Source organism: Neltuma alba, unplaced genomic scaffold, assembly GCF_004799145.2.
Source record: "Neltuma alba isolate B1F8T4 unplaced genomic scaffold, ASM479914v2 tig00001528_pilon, whole genome shotgun sequence".
NCBI classification, from domain to species: Eukaryota; Viridiplantae; Streptophyta; class Magnoliopsida; order Fabales; family Fabaceae; genus Neltuma; species Neltuma alba.
The window spans coordinates 12,688-32,091 of record NW_021632498.1 but is presented as its reverse complement, the minus strand read 5'-3'; the positions used below and the strand labels follow the sequence as shown (position 1 = coordinate 32,091).

The 19,404-nt window shown below is 32.9% G+C and overlaps 2 protein-coding genes across 3 annotated transcripts; both read right to left on the bottom strand.

Moving 5' to 3' along the window:
* Positions 1-571: 571 nt before the first annotated feature.
* LOC114758566 (probable amino acid permease 7) lies at positions 572-9,285 on the bottom strand. Of its 2 annotated transcripts, XM_028947621.1 has the most exons (7): positions 9,122-9,285; positions 8,682-8,918; positions 6,346-6,439; positions 1,946-2,050; positions 1,562-1,776; positions 991-1,124; positions 572-904 (listed from the first exon to the last, which is right to left on the bottom strand). In XM_028947621.1, exons 1-7 carry the CDS (start codon positions 9,219-9,221, stop codon positions 662-664), a joined length of 1,128 nt encoding a protein of 375 aa, XP_028803454.1. In that variant the 5' UTR covers positions 9,222-9,285; the 3' UTR covers positions 572-661. The 2 variants fall into 2 exon arrangements, with proteins under 2 accessions (XP_028803454.1, XP_028803462.1); XM_028947629.1 differs by lacking the exon at positions 1,946-2,050.
* A 3,649-nt stretch (positions 9,286-12,934) lies between these two features.
* LOC114758579 (probable galactinol--sucrose galactosyltransferase 1) lies at positions 12,935-19,074 on the bottom strand. The gene is made up of 13 exons (XM_028947639.1): positions 18,509-19,074; positions 17,917-18,167; positions 17,725-17,815; positions 17,262-17,310; positions 17,063-17,154; positions 16,610-16,717; positions 16,384-16,518; positions 15,715-16,125; positions 15,381-15,522; positions 15,208-15,275; positions 14,872-15,006; positions 14,541-14,758; positions 12,935-13,825 (listed from the first exon to the last, which is right to left on the bottom strand). The coding sequence occupies exons 1-13, from the start codon at positions 18,691-18,693 to the stop codon at positions 13,449-13,451; spliced, it is 2,262 nt and encodes a 753-aa protein (XP_028803472.1). The 5' UTR covers positions 18,694-19,074; the 3' UTR covers positions 12,935-13,448.
* Between the last annotated feature and the right edge of the window lie 330 nt (positions 19,075-19,404).

The window sequence follows — 19,404 nt, the reverse complement described above, 5'->3', positions numbered from 1 at the left end:
CTCTATGGAGCTCCATAATTATCGCTTATGATCATTTATTGGACAGTGTAAAGAGCAGCCAGTGATTAGTAAAAACTAGACCGTACTGCTTGCACTTGGTAGGACTTTAAGGTAAGCAGCATTATCAATGGCTCATAAATAATTCAGTTTTCTATAATTTTTATATGTCATGTATAGTGGTTGTTTGGTGCTATCTGCCTCAGATATGATCATATGAAGAGTTAGAGATTATTTTAAAAAAGTAACTTTAGTCTTTTTTTTTTTTCTTTCACTTTTACTAGTTTTTGTGACAGCATGCAATATAATCAGAGGAGATAAGGGGGAAAATGATGTGGGTGTGAAGAGAAGCTATGAATTCCATAAACAAGCAGTTTTTTCTTCTTCTTCTTTTTTTTACTTCGTTTCTGGGTACAAATTTAAAATGATTTGATTATTAAACTTTGAGCTTGCTCAACGGAGTTCTCTTGTTTCTGTTCAAGGTGGTTCTTCTAACACTTAAAATAAGGAGAATACTGTTTTCTGGCTAAACTCTTTTTGAAGTAAACAAAGAAAGAAACTAAAATCTGCAGAGAAATCTCAGGCTGAAAAAAAAAAAAGAAAGAAAAAACAGACATTCATCAAAGAAATCACGCTACAAAGTACACCAGTTTCTGTTAAGTGTTCACGAGACAAGTACCTGATATCCTCCCACCAAATGAACAACAATGCAAGCATTAGCAAAGTCAACAAGCCAGAAAGGCTCGTAGAAGCCGAAGCCTGTCAATAAGTTTCCGGGCGTATTGCTTCCAAATGCTGCATATCCAAAGCATCCACAACAAAGGTAAAAGAAGGTAGTGACAAGGACTGATATCATGGAGGCCTTCTTCATGGTCTGGTTTTCAGGTGGCGGAGACTTCAACGTATCCTTCACTCAACAAAATTCAACACTTTCCTTCAGTTTTGGAACTGTGTTGTTTTTCTACATCCAGCCAATCGGAATATGAAACTTACTTGTATTTCAAGGAGAATGACTGAGTATGGATAGGCAAAGGCAACGTCACCTAGTGCTTGAAACACTAACCATAGCTTTTCAACAGCATTACTAGTTGGTACTCCTGTTATGCTTCCCTTAATTGTCCCATTTTCTGCAATTGCAGGTGAAAACAACACTCTTATCAATCATTATTCTCCTTAATATGTCCAAGTCAACAACATAATTTAGTGTGATAACACTGTTATGCTGCATATAATCACTATAGATAAGCTAGAAATCGGCTTTAAATAAAAAATTTAACCCATTTTTGGCCGATAGTATTGCAGTATAAACGCATTATGACATGATTCTGAAGCAACTAGAACTATAAAAGGTCAGCTTTGTGGTTCTTTTCTCTAACTAAACACGTTTTCCTGTGCATTACAACAGAGTAAAAAGCCATACCGTTCATGGTTTTTAAGAAGTGTGAATTGTTATAGAGTACTACAGATACACCGATGTATTGATTGATCATAAGCTTGAAATTGACAGGTGAGCAGAATTTTGATTCTTAAACGGACTGAACAAGGAAGGAAAGAAGAATCTTACCAATAACTTTTGCAATTCCAAGTCCTAGTCCAATAAAAGAATATGAAAATGACATAATTGCAGCAACAATTGAAACCCATGCCATATTATGGAGATCTGGTATGAATGACATAAAGAACTGTACAACTCCAAACAGCACCATGAACAAGGTTTCCCCATAGTGACAACGAGCGTGGTGTCCATACTTGTGATAACAGTTTGACTTCAGAATTGCCCTGCATTATTGCAATGAACTTGAACATGAACATCTCTGAATAAGGTTCAAAGTTAAATTGTCTATAAATAGCACAGCAAGCAATGAAAATAATTAATCACTTGTCATTTGCAAAACATTGCAAATAGCATAGCAATGGGGTAGTTTTGTTTTCCAGCAGAGGAATGTACCTCAGACTGGTTGCTGTGGTAATAACGTAAGCGATACTAGTCCCACACAAGTTCAAATATTGACAGAAACCAGCCAACCATGTACGTTTTGGTCCTGAACTAACACTAAACTCATCAGAAAGTATAAAAACATAGGGATTGCCAAGAAGAAGCATACCCTCAGTTCCACAACAAAGCAAAGCCAGAAATTAACCTACACAAAATATTTAGACTTGTTCAAATCATGACATGAACGCAAGTTCCACTAAATCATGCTGAATCTTGCGTGATCGGAAAGTCCTCTTTTGCTAAGAACAAGATGGTCTTATCCTGCTGTTTCATAACTTATTATGTTCCTCCCCACCCCAAATGGCATTCCTCCATGATTCTTAGCAGTGTTCACGTATTTATTTTCATTTGGTTTTGCATCATAACTAAGCTAAACCTATCAATATATCATATAAAACGTATAAGAAACTGCTTCATTCATGAGTCATGAACAGTACAAACTCACTGTACACCCTATGCAAAATGGAGTGCTTATTATGCTGATGTTTCAGTAGATTTGGTTCATGGGTTTTGTTCAAGTGATATAACTTCTCTAAGTTTTTTCAGAACTTCATCTATTGTTAAATAGTTTAGTTGGAGTTTTGTTATTATAGTTTAGGAAAATCGGTCTAAAAAATTACACTGATTAAAAGACATAACCAACAATATCATACCATTGTTGGTTCAATGCCTTCTTCAATTTTTGTTCATCTACAAACCAAGTCTACGAAATAAATATTTTGATTAAAAAAAGCAAGGAGAGTTACTACCAAGGTAGGTCCTAACAGCATCCCTATAAGAGTAGTTTCTCTTGCCAGAAACAGGATCTAGAGTTCTGTAACAATCAGAAAGGAGGATGGAACAAAAATAGGTGACAATGGCACAGAAAAGCAGGAAAAACAGGCCCTGCAATCCAACCCAACCGAGAAACACTCCAAGCCAGAGACAGAACACCAGAACCAATAATAGCAGTAATGATATGAGACACAGCACTCCATGCAGTTCCTGACAAGAACAGATTAATGAAAGAAATGAATGAAATTCAAAAAGTACAAAGAAACATGAATTGTTTTTGTAAGGTAACTGGTAGGTTGAGATGTTTATACCAGTTCTCTTGGAACGTCCATCGTCATCATTAGCACTAGAAGAAGAAGAAGTTATTTGGAGGGAGTTTTGGACTGCCATGTCTGTGTAGAACTGAGTGGAAGACAATGAAGAAGAAGATAGTTACAGTATGTGAGGTTCATATAAAGGCCTGAGGTAACTGCACCTAAAGAAGATTAACTATTGCTTCTGATAATGCTCCTTGAATTCATTTATAATGTTGTCCGTTATGTACGGGAGACTCAGACACTTGGCTTGTTTTAATTCCAGGCCGCTATGTGCCATAAATGGAATAGAGGTCTCATCTCTTGGTTGGAGATTTTTTCTTTTTTCTTAATTCTCTTTAGGTGAGAAAGAAGATTCAAGAAAGGAAGAAGGAGAGAGAAAATCTATCCTAGGACAAAAATGGATCAGACAAATATTTGGAACAGTCACATTCAAAGAGGGGAGGACAAATGGCAGCTATAGAGAAGAGGGGGGGGGGGCAGTGTAAATGAGCATGTGGTAGAAAAAGAGGCTGTTTATGATAACTGAGCTTTTCAAGGCACAATGAGATATTCAACTTTTGCAAGGAACTGAGATCAAAAGAAGCAAAGTTGAATTTTGAAAGATAGAGAAATCTCTCAGGTGAAATTGAATTTTAATGCTGCTCAGTGTTTGATATTTGCAGCATTTAAAACTTACAAGTTATGATGCATTGGGGAGGGTAACCTTTACTTGTCAGGAGCCGCAACAGATGCAGACTAAGCAATGCTCGTACATAAATTCAGCTAACACCTCTCCTCTTTGAAATTTTCCTCACAATTCCCATAATAAATTAAACCAGCCAATATTTACCCCAAAAAATAAAAAACAACCGTAGTCCAATAAGAACATTGCGGGAAAAAAACCAAATAATCTGGCTATAAATTTGATTCACTTGATGACCACAAAACCCAGAAGAAGAAAGTTTATTTTTTATATGGCTATCTAATTAGGACAGGTCAGATTTAAGTATTACTGAATTCAATTGAAGATAGTTTTATTTCTGAAGACGTTTTCTACATTCACATAACCTCAAATTCAATATCTCATGTTTAAGCTGTCAAATTAAAGCTCTTTTTACTGCGGCCAATGTCTCGCAGGGAGACAAAACATTTATTCATAATAATTGATTTTTATTTTTTTTTATTTTTGGTTTGAAATAAGTGGAGTGATTTGGTTTCAAATCCTTACCTAATCCCCTATAAAGCTAAGGGAAACTTAGGTATATGTTGTTATAAGGAAAATTTGTGGATAGAAAAACAAAATAGTCAATTTTGCTTAGTGTGGCATGTTGGGCAGGCAACATTGACTTCTCAAGGAAGAGTTATTTTCCTACGTAAAAAGGTGTTTTCTCATGTCGGTAAGGTCTCATCTATCCTCCATACCCCACATCCTTCCCAATGTGTGAGGATAATTTGGGAATTTTGTATTTTATTTATTTATTTATTTAATTCAATATTTTCCTTTCCTGTGCATACTAAAGTAACACGCAACCAAATTTTTTTTCCCTCTTCCCTTTCATCAAAATATGTTCTCTCTCCACGGCGGGCCCAGCGGGCCCTGGGGGAACATGTTTCTACTTTTATTATGCTATTCTCATGTGACTTGTTTCGCCGGCAAGGGTATGTTCATGTGCACCCAATGAACTGTCAAATAATTTGTTTTATTATTTTGTAATTTTTTTCCCTATTGAAAACTTTTTATTGTTGGTATTCTTTTAAAAAAAATTTATACACATTAAAAAAATTAATATGAATATTATGATTTTTTTGGGTAAGGAATTGAATATTATGATGTTGTTATTAAATATTCATATAAATTATTTCTTTAAAAACATTGGAAATCAATTTTTGTAACACTATCCTGATTATTTGATATTCTTTTAAACATATTTTTGCATCCTTTTTGTATAGTTAAGTACAAAAATTTAAACGGTTACTCATTTCTTTATATAATATGCTAAGAATCTATGAAAAAATAATTTATGAAAAATAATCATTAGAATAATTGAATACTTATTTTTATATATTTTTTGAATTTTTTTGGGTGAAATTATAAAATTTATTTTTTTTGTAAGAAAACAAAATCTCACTAGGACGAAGGCTCACATGGGCGTGCCGCGTTTCTTTATCAGTCATATATACTATTATCTTCGGTTCTTAAGGTCTTATTTGATTTTTATTTTGATCCTAAATATAAGACCCCAATCTACTTTGTCTCTAATATTTATATATATTTTTTCAAAGTAGCCTTTTTAACAATGATAGTTCTAGTCAATATATTTGATTAGTAAAGATATTTTAGGAAAAAAACACATATTTAGGACAAATAACTAACTCAACTTACTTTTTTAATCTTCTCAAATTAGTCAACTGGCTCTTATAATTAGAACCGGAGGTAGTACTATCTAATAGATGTCAAGAATTTCTAAAATATTCCCAAATATTATCATAATCAATTGGTGTTCGTATTTTTTTTTAATAGAGTACTAAATTTCAAAAACCACTTAAAGTGAACTACAAATTGTGCAAGTACCTCATTTAAATTCGATAGAATTATCCATTTTTATTTTTAAAATGTACATGAGTTTTCTTTTAAACAAAAGGCTAGCATATAATTTAGTCTTTTTTAAAAAAAAAATCAACTAACCAAATTATATATTATTTTTAAAAAAATTAATTTATAATTTAGATAAAAATAATTTAAAATTAAATTGGGTCTTTATATATATATATTCAAACATTGTAAAGAAAAAATAAGTTTAAAATTTATTTATAATTTTATTCAAGTGCCCACCTCTTGCGTTCTATTCAACCCAAGAGACAAAAGCCCAATAATTTCACCCCATATCTTTGTCAACTAGTCAATTTTAATTTTAAGAGGGAAGAAAATGCATCCCACTTTTATTCTATTTTGGAGTATTAAGGGTTATAGATTCATAATCAAATCACGCATACTCTGACTTTATGAATCTTCTTCATTGAAAGGACAATCATGAAAACTTGCACCGTAAACAAGTATGATGACAAAATCGGAAAAAAAAAAAGACTGTAAAAATTATAAAATTGCAAATCAGGATTCTTTACAAAATTTGTATGAATTTTGACAACAATTGAAAAGCAAATAACAACAAATTTTTAACAAAAAATCTCATTTATAATTTCATAATTTTTACGGTCTTTTCAAGTGACTTTCAAAAATAATAATTAGTAATTATTAATTAAAGAAGAGACAAGGACACAAACCTGACACTGGAAGCAGTTGTAAAGACGTAGGCAATGGTAGTGCCACAAAGGCTCTCGTTCACCAATACCGTACAAAACTTTTTATTTGTCTCCCCTGTTTCACATTAATATATCAAATGCAACAAAATTAAATACTTTTATTAGTTAATTTGGGGCTCCAAAACTTTATTTCACGTATATATGATTTAGAGAAAAAAAAAAGATTTTTTTTGACAGAATGACATCTCTAGTGCTTTAATTTTATACTAAGTTTTATCGGGTCTTTTAATTTTATAAAGTACTGCCTATGATTCTTAATATAAGAAGATATTAAATAACTATTTATAATAAATTAGTGTTAAATTTTCTAAATTATTGATAATCTTATTCAATGAAATTATTCCTTAATAAAACCTCTTAATATATATGATCAATGGAGATATTTTAGGTAGAAAATTACATATTTAGTAGACAAAATGAATTAATATATTATATTTAGAACCAAAGTGAACGTCTTGTCTAATTCTTATGTTAAGAAACACAAATATTATCTTTTTAATTCTCTAATTTTTACATTGCTAACAAAAAATACTAACATTAAATGTTGACATATTAAATTTTATTTTTATAAATAATAATGATTGGTATGAACAAATAATTTAAGACTAATATTATTTGAGTTAGATGATTGAAAACATGCTCTATAATTTTTTTAAAGGATCAAATTAAAATCATATATAAAATCAAAAGTTGAAAGATGTACTTTCACCCATTTTCTTTGATATATGGTTATTGGTCTAGTCCATTGCTTGGCCCGACTTGACCAAACCCCATTTCAGGGTTACAATATGGTAGAGCTAGATTTTTGGATAAATTATGAAGTACTACTACCTCTGATTCTTAATACTACTATAAGAATTTGTTTAATTTAATTTGTTCTTAAGTATAAGACCAAAATTCACTTCTTCTTTTATATTTATTTATTTTTTTAAGGTAGTCTTTTTAGTAATTGTATATGTTAAAAGTTTTATTAAATGTTAAAGCTAATACGCTTGATTAGTAAGGATATCTTATGCATCATCTATTTATTACAAATAACTAACTTAACAAACTTTTTCAATCTACTCAAATTAGTTAACTAAAATTAAATATCATATGAAAAATATTTTAAAATAATTGGACTGGACCAAAGAAGCCATCGTGGGGGCCTATTGTCCTACCCAGTAGCCCAATTTTTTGCCCACCTCAGTACCATGTGATATTGGAGTGAACCTTCATCAACTTTAGCATAACCCGCGGGGCGTCTAATTGTCTTGTGGTTAAAAAGTACGGAATATGATCTTGGTGCTTAAGAAAGAGCTGGTGACTTTTAAAATATAAACTACTCCTCTCATTCTATTTATAAAACAGAAAGAAAATATTTTTATTTATTAAATGAATGTATGATTTTGCCTTTTTTTGGACTGAAAAATGTATGATTTTACTTATAAGTTACTTGTGTAAAATGATATTTTTTAAACAAGGATAATGCTAAAAATTTATTAAATTTTAACACTGGGTTAATGAAATTTAAAATTTTTTTCTTAATTTCAATAAAAATGTTAAAAATACCATATAAACATACCACCAGTCACTAAAGTATACACACTACAATCATTTTAAGATGAGTTTAAGTTGGATGACACACTCTGGTTTTTCAAAATTACTTTCAATTAGATTTATTTACAACAAGATGGCATTTACTTGGTTAACGAATATTGAAGTAAAGTACTTGAAAAAAAAAACTTAATGTTTTGGATAAAGAATGTTGAGAAGGAGGATTAATTAGCATCGTCACTAATGTTGATATTACATAAAATAAAAACCAAAATACCTTAGTATTTCCTCTCTTTTTTTTTCATAAGATACAAATAACAAGATTACATAAATTAATAAATAAGTTAAAAGCAATAAATATGTAAAAATTATATTTTTTAAATATATTCTTATTTATAAGAAAGCGAGTATGAGAGAGAATTGATATAAAAAATATATATAAAAAAGACATATAATTAATCAATTGGGTTAAGGTGCATATTCAGTCAAAAGTGTTGGGCACTCAAAAAATTTTTTTTTTTTTTTTGATGAGTACTCAAAAATTTTTTTAAATGTAAATTTATCCCAAAAATTTAAAAATGTAACAATTTTGCCTCATTATTAAAAAACTAAAATTGGCAGTAAAAAATTTGCAGGACAAATTCATACTTAAAAAAAACTTTTGAATGCCTTAAATTTGTACATTAAGCATTGATTAATTAAGATAAAAGTTGTAAAAATACCTCAAATTTCAGACACTGTGAGATATGGATAGGACGTACCCAGGTAAAGCTTGACAGCATCAGTGAAGGAGCGGTTCCGAAGTTCTCCGGTCTCAGGATGAGGGAATCTATAGCAGTCACAGAGGAGGTACACAGAAACAAGGGTCGTGATCGCAAACAGTATGATGCACAATGGACCTGCGATCCACCCTAGCTGCGCCGTCGCCCACGCCAGCGACAGAACCCCCGCCCCTATCACCCCTGTTATTATATGCGCCGCCGCACTCCATACATTCCCTTCACACACACGCCACCAGTCAGCAAACTTCATTTGTGGATTGTTTCAGAATCACACGATTCAATTAATCCTTCCCTCTTCTCCCTTAAGAGGAAACGAGAGAAGCCCAGTTCATCTTTTTCACAGAGCAATTCAGAAGAAGAACAGAGCATAATAAAAGAGTTGTTGAAACAGAGCATAGCAGCAGAAAAACAGATCATACCTGTTCTGTCAAAGTTGTTGTGTCCCGAATCCGAAGAATGAGTGATCAATGGCGTACTTTCAATCATCTTGTCACTCATTTGATTTCTCTCTGTACCCATTAAGTGAAACAGAGTTTCTGGAAATATTAAGAAGAAGAAGAAGAAGAGTGGGGGTAATTTCTGATTGTGGGGCTGCCTCTGCCTCCGCCTCCGAAACCTGGTGTCTCAATCCTCAGAAAGTGGGATAAATTTTTAATGTTGATTATAAATTAATCCTACCGGTCAACATATATGTCACCTGTTGGCTCAAAGTCTGACCGTTAGGCCAAAAAGAAAGAAAGAAAGGGAGGGAAACGAAGAAAAGAAAATGAGTATAGGTCGCAGCACGGCCACATGTGGCTTGTGACGTTGTGTGAAATATCCTTTTCCACTGGTTTGTTGTTGTGGGGCCAAAGCTAGTTCTATGAGGAATTTATTTGATGAATTTATTGTGTGATAGAAAAATAATCACCCCAGAAGAGAACAACAAAATTTGCAACCAAATAATCCTTTCAATTCCATGTATAATATATATATCTATATATATATATATATATATATTCTAAAATCTACTTTTGTTGTTTTCGATAAGATGGGTGTAGACTTGGGAGTAATATGACATGGCTCTTTGACTATTTTTGGCTCTTTCACATGACCCTCTCAACTGCATCGAATCACCTAACATTTTTTCAGTCATATTACAAAATCACCGAACAATTTGTTAAGATACAATTGGAGATAAACCCCTGTTTGAAAAATTAATTAAGCAATCATACCTAAGACTTTTAGGTCCTTGACTGTAATTAATTATAGTGGGAGAAACCCAAATTATTCTAATTGTATATTATCGATCTAAAATTGTATATAACTGATTCTACTAATTGAATATTAAGGATTTTAATTATATATCATTGATCTAAACTTGCATATTATTGATTCTAATTGTTGGTGATACCTATTAGCATATATATCACAAATCATAATTACACATTGCTGATCTAAAGTTGCATATGGTTGATTTTAATTGCATATTACAGATATCTAGTTGTATATATAATCTTATCACATATCACAGATCTTAATTGCATATTATTGATCCAAATTTGCATATTGCTGATACTAATCGTATATTGGTAATGCCAAGTTGTATATGAGACTTTATTACATATTACATATTCTAATTGCATATTATTAATCTAAACTTGCATGCATTTACATTACTATTTATATAAATAAATTCCTTTGTACATTGCTCACAAACAAATTCTTATTTGCAAATTAATATTATGGAATTTGCACATTCGGGAAAGTGATTTGTACATTATGGGAAGGTATTTGTATGTTAAGGGAGGTGATTTGCATAATGTGAAAAATACTTGCATATTATGGGTCCCATATGCAATAACATAAAGAACTTATATGCAAGTAAACATCTATCATGTCACTTGTGAGTGAAAATCCATCATATGCAATTATCATTCATATTAAGCATTAACTTGCAATTAGAAGCCATATACAAGTAGGGATCTATCATATAAAAGTGAGCATCCATTATATGCAATTAGTATCCGTATGATACAATAAACTTATATGTAAGTAGGCATCTATCATATAAAAGTGAGTATCTGTTATAAACAAATAAGCATATATCATATGCAAGTGAGAATTCATAATATGTAAGTAAGGATCCGTCATATACAATTAGCACCCGTTAGAGAAATGTAATCTTTTTCCCATCACTCTTATTAACATTTGAGGAGCCCATACCTTTACATTTATTACAAGTCTCATTCCCAAATTAATTTGTAAAAGAAGGATTTTTAACTAATTTTCCCATTTATTAACAATATGCAGAGATCCACAACAACTTAATAGTCCTACGTGGCTCTCTTTCATTTTTTAATTAAAAATGATTATTTGAATTTTGAAGACACATCACAAATTCATTTGTGCATCATTTTGTTTGTTATGTAAGTAAGAAGTGATTTAAAAACAGAAAAAAAAAGGGAATTCCTTGAAAATTTTATTGGTGAGGACGATATGGTAGATTTTCACGCACAAAAGGTATTGATATCATGCACATTTTGTAAACACAAAAGACCGGAATTTTGATTTAAGTTCTTCTCACTAATAATTTTTTAATGGATGGATTTTGTCTAATTTTTCTTTTAAGAAAATAGAAAAGGATTTTTTAAAAAAATATGGCTATCAAATTGAGTTAAATTTAAACATTGTTGGGCTTAATTAGAAGTAATTCTCTTAAAGATGTTTTATGCATCACCTATATTGGATCTACCTTGTATTTAAGGGTCTAAAATCTCTCCTACTAGAGTTAGAGGTGGTGAAATAGGCCAGCTCATCACGGGTTCAAGACCATGTGGGTTAGTCCTAAGAAGATTGCCTCCTAATAGGCTTACATTTTGCCAGCCCACTCTGCCAAGAGGTGGATTGGCGGGTTAGTCGGTTAGCCTGCCAATCTTCATCTTTTTTTAAAAGATTTTTTCACATATATTTAAGATTTTTAAAATTAAATTATAAATTCCTATAAACCAAATTTTTCTTATTCTTATATTTTTATATAATTAGATGATTAAATTAATTTCAAAATTTGAAATATAAACATATAATTCATTGTTAATAATTATTTTTTTAGTATAAAAATAGTAAAACAATAGAGAAAATGAGAAATTAAATTTAGAATCAAAGTTTCTAATAAAATATAAAGTTATAAGTAAATTAAGTAAAAATAATAAAAAAATTTCTTATCAAAATAATAAATAAAATAAAAAAGGGTTGCAGTTACGAGCCAAAAAAAAGATCGCATGAAAATGATTTTTTGTCTTTTTTTAAAACCCAACCTAACCTTACGGGTCGAGTCCCCGTATTACTGGCTGTAGCTACAGTCAATACTTGGGGTCCACTGCCCTGAGCTTACTTGCCAAGGTCCTTTAACTTCCACCAACCGAACCGTCCCTCTTACCGGATATGGATGGCTTGGGCAGTTAGCGAAGAATCCAAGAAATGCTCTGTTAATACAGTTATAGCCGTAAGCTACAACACCGAAGAAGCTGAATGGTCGGTATGTTATCTCTACCTCGGAAAAAAGCGTACAGCTCGCAGAGGCATTTTCAAGTTAATTTCCAGGGAGATTTCCAAAAATGGTCACAGGCATTTGTGAAGTGTTAAATGCAGGAGATTAAAAGTATGAGAAAAATTGTGAAATCACTGAGGTTGATTTGGGAAGAAATTATTATAAGGGAGACAGAGAAAATCATGGTTTCACATTTAGAGTAAAAATAATTTTTTTTATTAAAATATATGTTTGATCCTTTAAGATTACGTTATTTTTCAGTTTAGCCCTTTAAATTTATAAAGTGTATTTTTGTCTATTAATCTTAATACCATTAGTTTTATTTAGTGGAAACTGCTGACTCAATAAATTTACAATGCTAAGTATGCTTAAATCATAAAATATATAAATTATTATACTACTTTGATTCTATATATAAGTCACTTGCAGGGAAAATATTTGGTTTTAAATATAAATTACTTGAGATAATTAATGACCTTTTTTCCAATTTTATCCTTATTGAATACTACAAATTAAATAAGAGAAAATATGCAACATATTTTTTTCATTACATTTTCTTTAATAAAAGCCAATGTGAAAAAATCTATCAACTTGATGTATTACTTGACATGCAAGAGTGAAGTACCAATGAATTGCATATAAAAGTGTAATACTCCTCTGATCCTAAATATAATACCCATTTTATAGTAACTATTTCAAAATATTTTAACTATAACTTGACCTGGTCAAAATATTTCAAATAAGTATGATACATTTAGAGTCAAAATAAGTTTGACTATAACTATTTCAAGACGTGCCATAAATTGGCCTTCATGTTCTACAGCTACTTGTTTTTATAGATCAAGCTTTTATATTTGGAATTGCCCGGAGTGGGCATTATTGCAGATATAGGATTACACTCTTCCTCCAGGAGGTTTCAACTCCAAGAGCCATTCAAATATAGCCCTTTCTAAGCCTTCCTCCAATACATAAATATATTACCCAAAAAAGAAAGCTAGAAAGCTTCCTAACCTCCGTAGTTTTCTTTCTTGGTTATCTGCAGATGAGCAGATATATCACAGGAAATTAGAAAAGCCTTCTGTTTCCTAATCTGGGGGACTCATGACACACTCTTCAATTTTTTTTTTTTGGTCTAAATTATGTTTCTGTCAGACGTGATGATGCTAACATCCAAACTGGTGTGGTCCCCAAAAAATATGAGATTCACATATCAGTCATCAGTAGTTGATAGATATGTTCCACTGGTACAACTCTTTCTCTGGGACTCTCAAATCAATAGTTACCAGCCCGGATGCTTCCTCATATCTGAACTCAACCTCCTCTGAATCCACTGTCACAGTCTTAGGTAGAGCCGATGAATAAGCTCCAAATAAACCACAGCCTCGTGCTTTCATGATAACACTTGTAGTTCCATTAGATATACAATTGAATTCCTTGATGGCTCCTCCAGAATTGAACATCTTCATCAAACCAATAGGAGCAAATTTGATACCATCATTAACTTCATTAACAGGAACTACTGTGAAGACTTCAAATTCTTTGGATTTCAATGTAATAGGAACAGATGCATCCTTTGGAAGGTAAGTAACCTCTCCTGCAAATGCAAATTGGCATCATAAATTAAAATAAGGAAACTTCAATAAGCATCAAAGAGACATAGGGACTACAGGGTATCTAAACAGTAGTATTACGCTTATTTGAGAGCTAGGCCGGTCAATAGACATACCTGACTGGCCTACAGTGTATCAAACGGTGTTTGTTTAATTGATAAAAAAGAGAGTCTCTCTGTTACTCACACCTCTAATGCAAGGAGGCTTTTAGACGCTGTTACTAGCTCTAACTGATTGCTTGTATGGTTAACCTGAACTCTTTGTACATATCTCAGTAATTCATTCTCTTTTACTTAAAAAAAAAAATAGAGTCTCTCTTTTTACCAACTTTAGCAGTAAACTTTATTAATAGTATTATTACTTATTTGAGAGCTAGGCCAGTCAATAGGTATACTTGACTAGCCTAGCCCTATAGCGTATCCAAAGGTGTTTGTTTAGCTGATAAAAAGATAAAGTGTCTCTTTTAACCGACTTCTAGCGGTAAAACCTTATAAAAAGTAATACTTATTTGAGAGCTGGGCCAGTTATGCTTGACCCAAATAAGAGAGTATAGGCCCCAGCACATCATTTGAACCAATAAGTGTTCAAGTTCAACCTCAACTACTAATCTTGAAGTCAATTTAGGGTTAGCAAGACAATTCAAGATCCAGGTCCAGCTCATGAATATGCATAGACGCTTTGTCAAGCTTAGGAACATACCACCAACATGGGAAAATATAACGGTGTCCCCATTCCATTTCTCATCAGCAACCTTAGATAGATAGCCAACATCCTTAGCCCTAATGACGCCAGTGATTGTTTCCGGACTCTCATCATGGATAAGGTTTTTCTTTCCAACTTTGCACCATCCCGCTCCTTGACAATTGAACACCCCAACCACTCCAGAGAAATCATTCAGGTTCCATATCTTCAGAAGGCTACAAAAGCACCCTCCATCAGTTATGGTAAAAGATTCAAAAAAAGATTTTTGAAAAAAAAAAAATGCAGGAAGAAAGAAGGAAGAAGCTTCAGTGTCATATGGATCCTTTACCTCTTTCCATCTCTAGCAGGATCAGAAAATAAACAATCTTTTGTTGGTCTTCCTGGGAGTTTAGCCCTCAATATAGAACCATCAGGCAGTGCAAGTTTTCTTAGAAGATTGAAGTCGTGGTGTCCAGGTTTGTCACTGCACAAAGTACAAATATCCATTACTAAGATAAGCAGACCAAGTCAATCATGAATACACACATATTCATTCAAGGATACTTTCTCAGTGAAAATTATCTTTTATGTACATATACTAATATAATTATTTTTCTTGAAAACTTTAGGTCCCTTGGGACATTTTCTGTAATAAGGTCAAAATATAGCATTAACGATGAACTACCTGACATAAATAGGACATCCTCCTATTGCTCGTGCTGCTCCATGATATTCAGCCATTGGATGTAGGCTCTATCATGCGTTAAAATTCAAATTTAATTAGCTCCAAAAGAAACTAACTTCATCAGCAAAAGGCAAAAAACAAGAAACAAAAAGCAAAAGCAATGGTCAACTTACATGAAACATATCCCAATCTGGCTGCATAAATTCACCGAGGAAGACGGTGTTGTAAGCAACTGATGCAATGTGAATTGTGTGGGATGCCGGATCTCTTGGCCAAAAATCATCTGATGCCCTAACTACTGCTGATCGCTTTCCACTGCACCAAAGCAAATTTTCAAATTTACATGAATTAACCATTCATATAACATCAGAGCCAAGAAGCATAGACACAGGCACAGAGGACATAACAAAATACAATAACAACATAAAATGTTGTGTGGTACTTTAAAGTGTTGTATTGTGTCTAATACAAGGGTATAAGACATGATTTAATTTTATGTATTCCTACCTGTACAATCCATCAGTATTGTGACTCATGCAACAAATAATGCCATTATCAGGGAAGTTCCTCGTGATGGATGCCTCTAAAGCCTGGTGGTATTTTCTTGCAAGTTTGACCCTACCACCATGGCCTGCCCCAAGGGTTTCAAGGATATTCTGAACATCAACTTTGACACCATCAATACCGGCAGATGCAAGATATGAGTGGAGCTCATTATAAAAGTGAAAAACTTTCTCAGGATTCACAAGGCCAAGCCCATTCATGGTAATGGTTGTTAGAGCTTCATCAGGTTGATTAGATTCAACCCCAGGAGATGATACAGGGTAGGCCATTTTTGACTCATAGTGCTCCATTCCAGTAACCCCAGGTTTAACACCACCCCAGTATCCTGTTATAGCATGCCACACATAAATGTACCTAAAAAAATACAAAGACCATGAGTATATTGTATTGATTCATGTCAATATTTGAATTGAATATAATACAGAACAGCAAGTGTATTTTGTTTAAGAGAATCCAATAATATGATTTTGTATCATTTTAGTACATAAGGGTGACAAGGAACAAAATCATACTCGTGTTCTAAGGTAATACATCAACCAATAGCGTATTCAATTAATAATGCATAGTCTGTAAAGGACCAAGACATAGCTTGTCTGCAAAATAATATCGTACTTAATGTCATGCTGCTCTTTAATGTCTTTGGAGATATGACGAAAACCCAGAGTAGGATCCTCTTCTCTATAACCGTCTTTGCCACCCTTCTGAAACTTGTGATTCTCTCTGATATGTGTTAGGCGATTTGCAAAACTGAAGGAGAGAAAGACAAATAAGTAAATACTTATTCAATATTGTCGATCTATGAAGATCAAATGTGGGGTTAAAAGATAGAAGTACTCACTTGGCAGAAAAATCAGATTTCCATTCACTGGCGTTAGGGTCCATACCAACAGATTGCCATCCATCATCAATTATAACAAACTTAGCAGGAACCCCACCTTTCTCTAAGCTGCAAAATGAACAAAAAGATGCGTAATGGTTAGAAATCATGGTCTTTATGCAATGTTCATAACAGAGTACAATAAAAATCGGGTTATGAACTTTTGGGTGCATTAACTTTAAATCTGAAAATAATTGAGTCAAAGAGTTAGGATTAAAATATAGAATCCATTGCATACCAGTCCTTTAATATGTTGAACAAGTTTTTGATTTTTGGAGACTAACTCATGCAATCACCGATTTCAAAGATTGAACAAAAATAGCCCTCATAATTCAAGGACAAGAATGATAATTTACTTTAAAAGTGATAAATTTTGATATTTTGATAATTATCCTAAATGGGAAGAAATAGAACCTTTGCAATCCTTGCTTTACTCCTTCTGAATCAACTTTGGTATAGAAAGCGTCCCATGTACACCAACCAAACCAATTCAAGATATCTGGCATCTGGACACAAAAGGAAAAGATAATGCATGGAAATGAGCATTACAACCTTGGAACACCCAGAAAATAGAAGTCCATGAAGTTATCATTTTCAGGAAAGAGATTTGTACCTTCTTCCTCTCACGGTGAGAGAATGTTTTCAAGTGATTCTCAACAGCCCTGAGTTGCAAACAAAAACGAAATTAATGATTGAAGTAATTTAAACAAGTATGAGAAACACTGCCTAACTCCCATCTTTACGACTCAAAAGAGAAAATAACGGATTTTTTTTTTATAAAAAAAGGACCCTCAAACCATCACGTGCTTAAAACTTCAAACTAGAATGTACAACATGAGAACCCAGAATAGATTAAGTCTAGTGAAAAAAAAGAAAAAAAGTAGATCAACTTTCAAATAGGAACAGACCTAAATGTTGACTCACTAATTATCTTCTATTTGATCCCATTCATACCAAAGAGACCTAAATGTTGACTCCTATCCCAGCAAAAACTTTCAACTAGGAACAAGGAAGGAAGAGAACTCAGCAAAGATTCTAAGTTTGTGATAGCCAAGAAAAAGACGTTTCTAACTTACTTGACCGCATTTGTAATGACTTCAAAAGGGTCTGATCCTGCTCCAACGAATACCAGATGAGTCCCATCAAATTCCTCAACATCAGGACATCCTACATCCAATCAGACAAATATACCAAATTCAATTACTCCCCAGAACAGCAAAATTTAACATGATATAGGACAAAGTGAAATTCCATTTATCTCATCATACCACTTTCCACACAGATCTCTATCTCGTCTTGCTCATTTCCTTGAAGAACAGCTCTGAAATCTCCTTCCAGAAGAGGCAAGAAAACAGCATAAGTGTCTTCTTCTCCGTTTCTGATCCCATCAAGATCAGAACTCTTGTGCGCTTCCACAAGTAAGAACTGTGTTTCAAAAGGAATATCTTGCCCACAGTTACCAATTCGCTGTGTCATCCACCACATTTTGAAGCGGAATACACACATAAAGCGCAACCCCCTAAAAACAAAAATCATCAGAGCATATCCATTATACAGTCAGCTGGATTTGATGAAAACTGAAACTTCATACTTAACCTTCATGACACATATAATAAACAAAATAACCAACAGGGAAAATTTTCAATCAGTTTTAAACGCAGTGATGAAGAAACTATCAAGCATTAAATTGCATGCATGCTACCCAAGAATCATAGATACACATACAACCAAGACACTATCCAATAACAGTTCAATTTAGATATATAAGTGCATGATATAGCATCAGGCTTTGATTTGCATTCATTTCAGCCATGACCAAGAAGAAACAAAAGTTCAGAAAGAAAGGAAGAAAGAACGTACTGTAGTTTTCCAACGGGGAACACTCTTCGGCTGCCCTTGCGATCAGAATCGACTCCAATGAAAGCCCCATTGAGGATTGAAGAGGAGGGAGTGACGACAACATTTGGGGGAACCTGAGAGAGGACCTTCTTCCCCAACACCATCAAGTTGGCATCGGCCACAGAAATCCCAGCTCCCACAGTCATCTTCTCCAACAAACAAAATCAAAAAAATTGAAGCACCCTCTTATGGAGAAGGAGGACAAGGGACTGAAAATCTAATCTACGTTCAGAACAAAAGGAAAAAATAAAATCGCAGTCCCAGCAGAGCTAGCCTTGGACTGTAATTCCAAGCAACGAGATTTGGATAATTATAGCAAATGCAGGAATCACAGCCCCAAAAGCTAGATAGGACTGTGATTCCAACGAAGAAGAAGAATGGGTATTTATAGCAAATGCAGGGTCCGATGAATCCAATCCAATGTTTGGGGAACTGTACTGAAATAATCTAATTCATCGAATCCTTCACTGAAATTATTTCAATTTGCAATCTTAGCCCACTCCCGAAAACCCGCTTTGCCAGCCGCATGTTATCAACTTGTCTGTCATATTCTCTATTGTTGCTAAAAATACAAAGTATAATGCACACATCTTTGTCTCTGTATGAGACCCTGGGTTGAGTGTAGTAAATAGAAATATTCAGTGTTGTGTGTATATTTTTGCGTCAAATATTAAAAAACAATACAAACAATATCTTGGTTAAGATAGTAAAAAGTCTCATTCAATCTAACAGAGATTAGTCTTAGGATTCTCTGAATTATAAATAAAATAAAACAATATTTTACTTTATTTTTTAAATAAACTTGCATAAATAAATATGATTAAAGGAATATTCATTAATAAGTACCAGATTTCAGT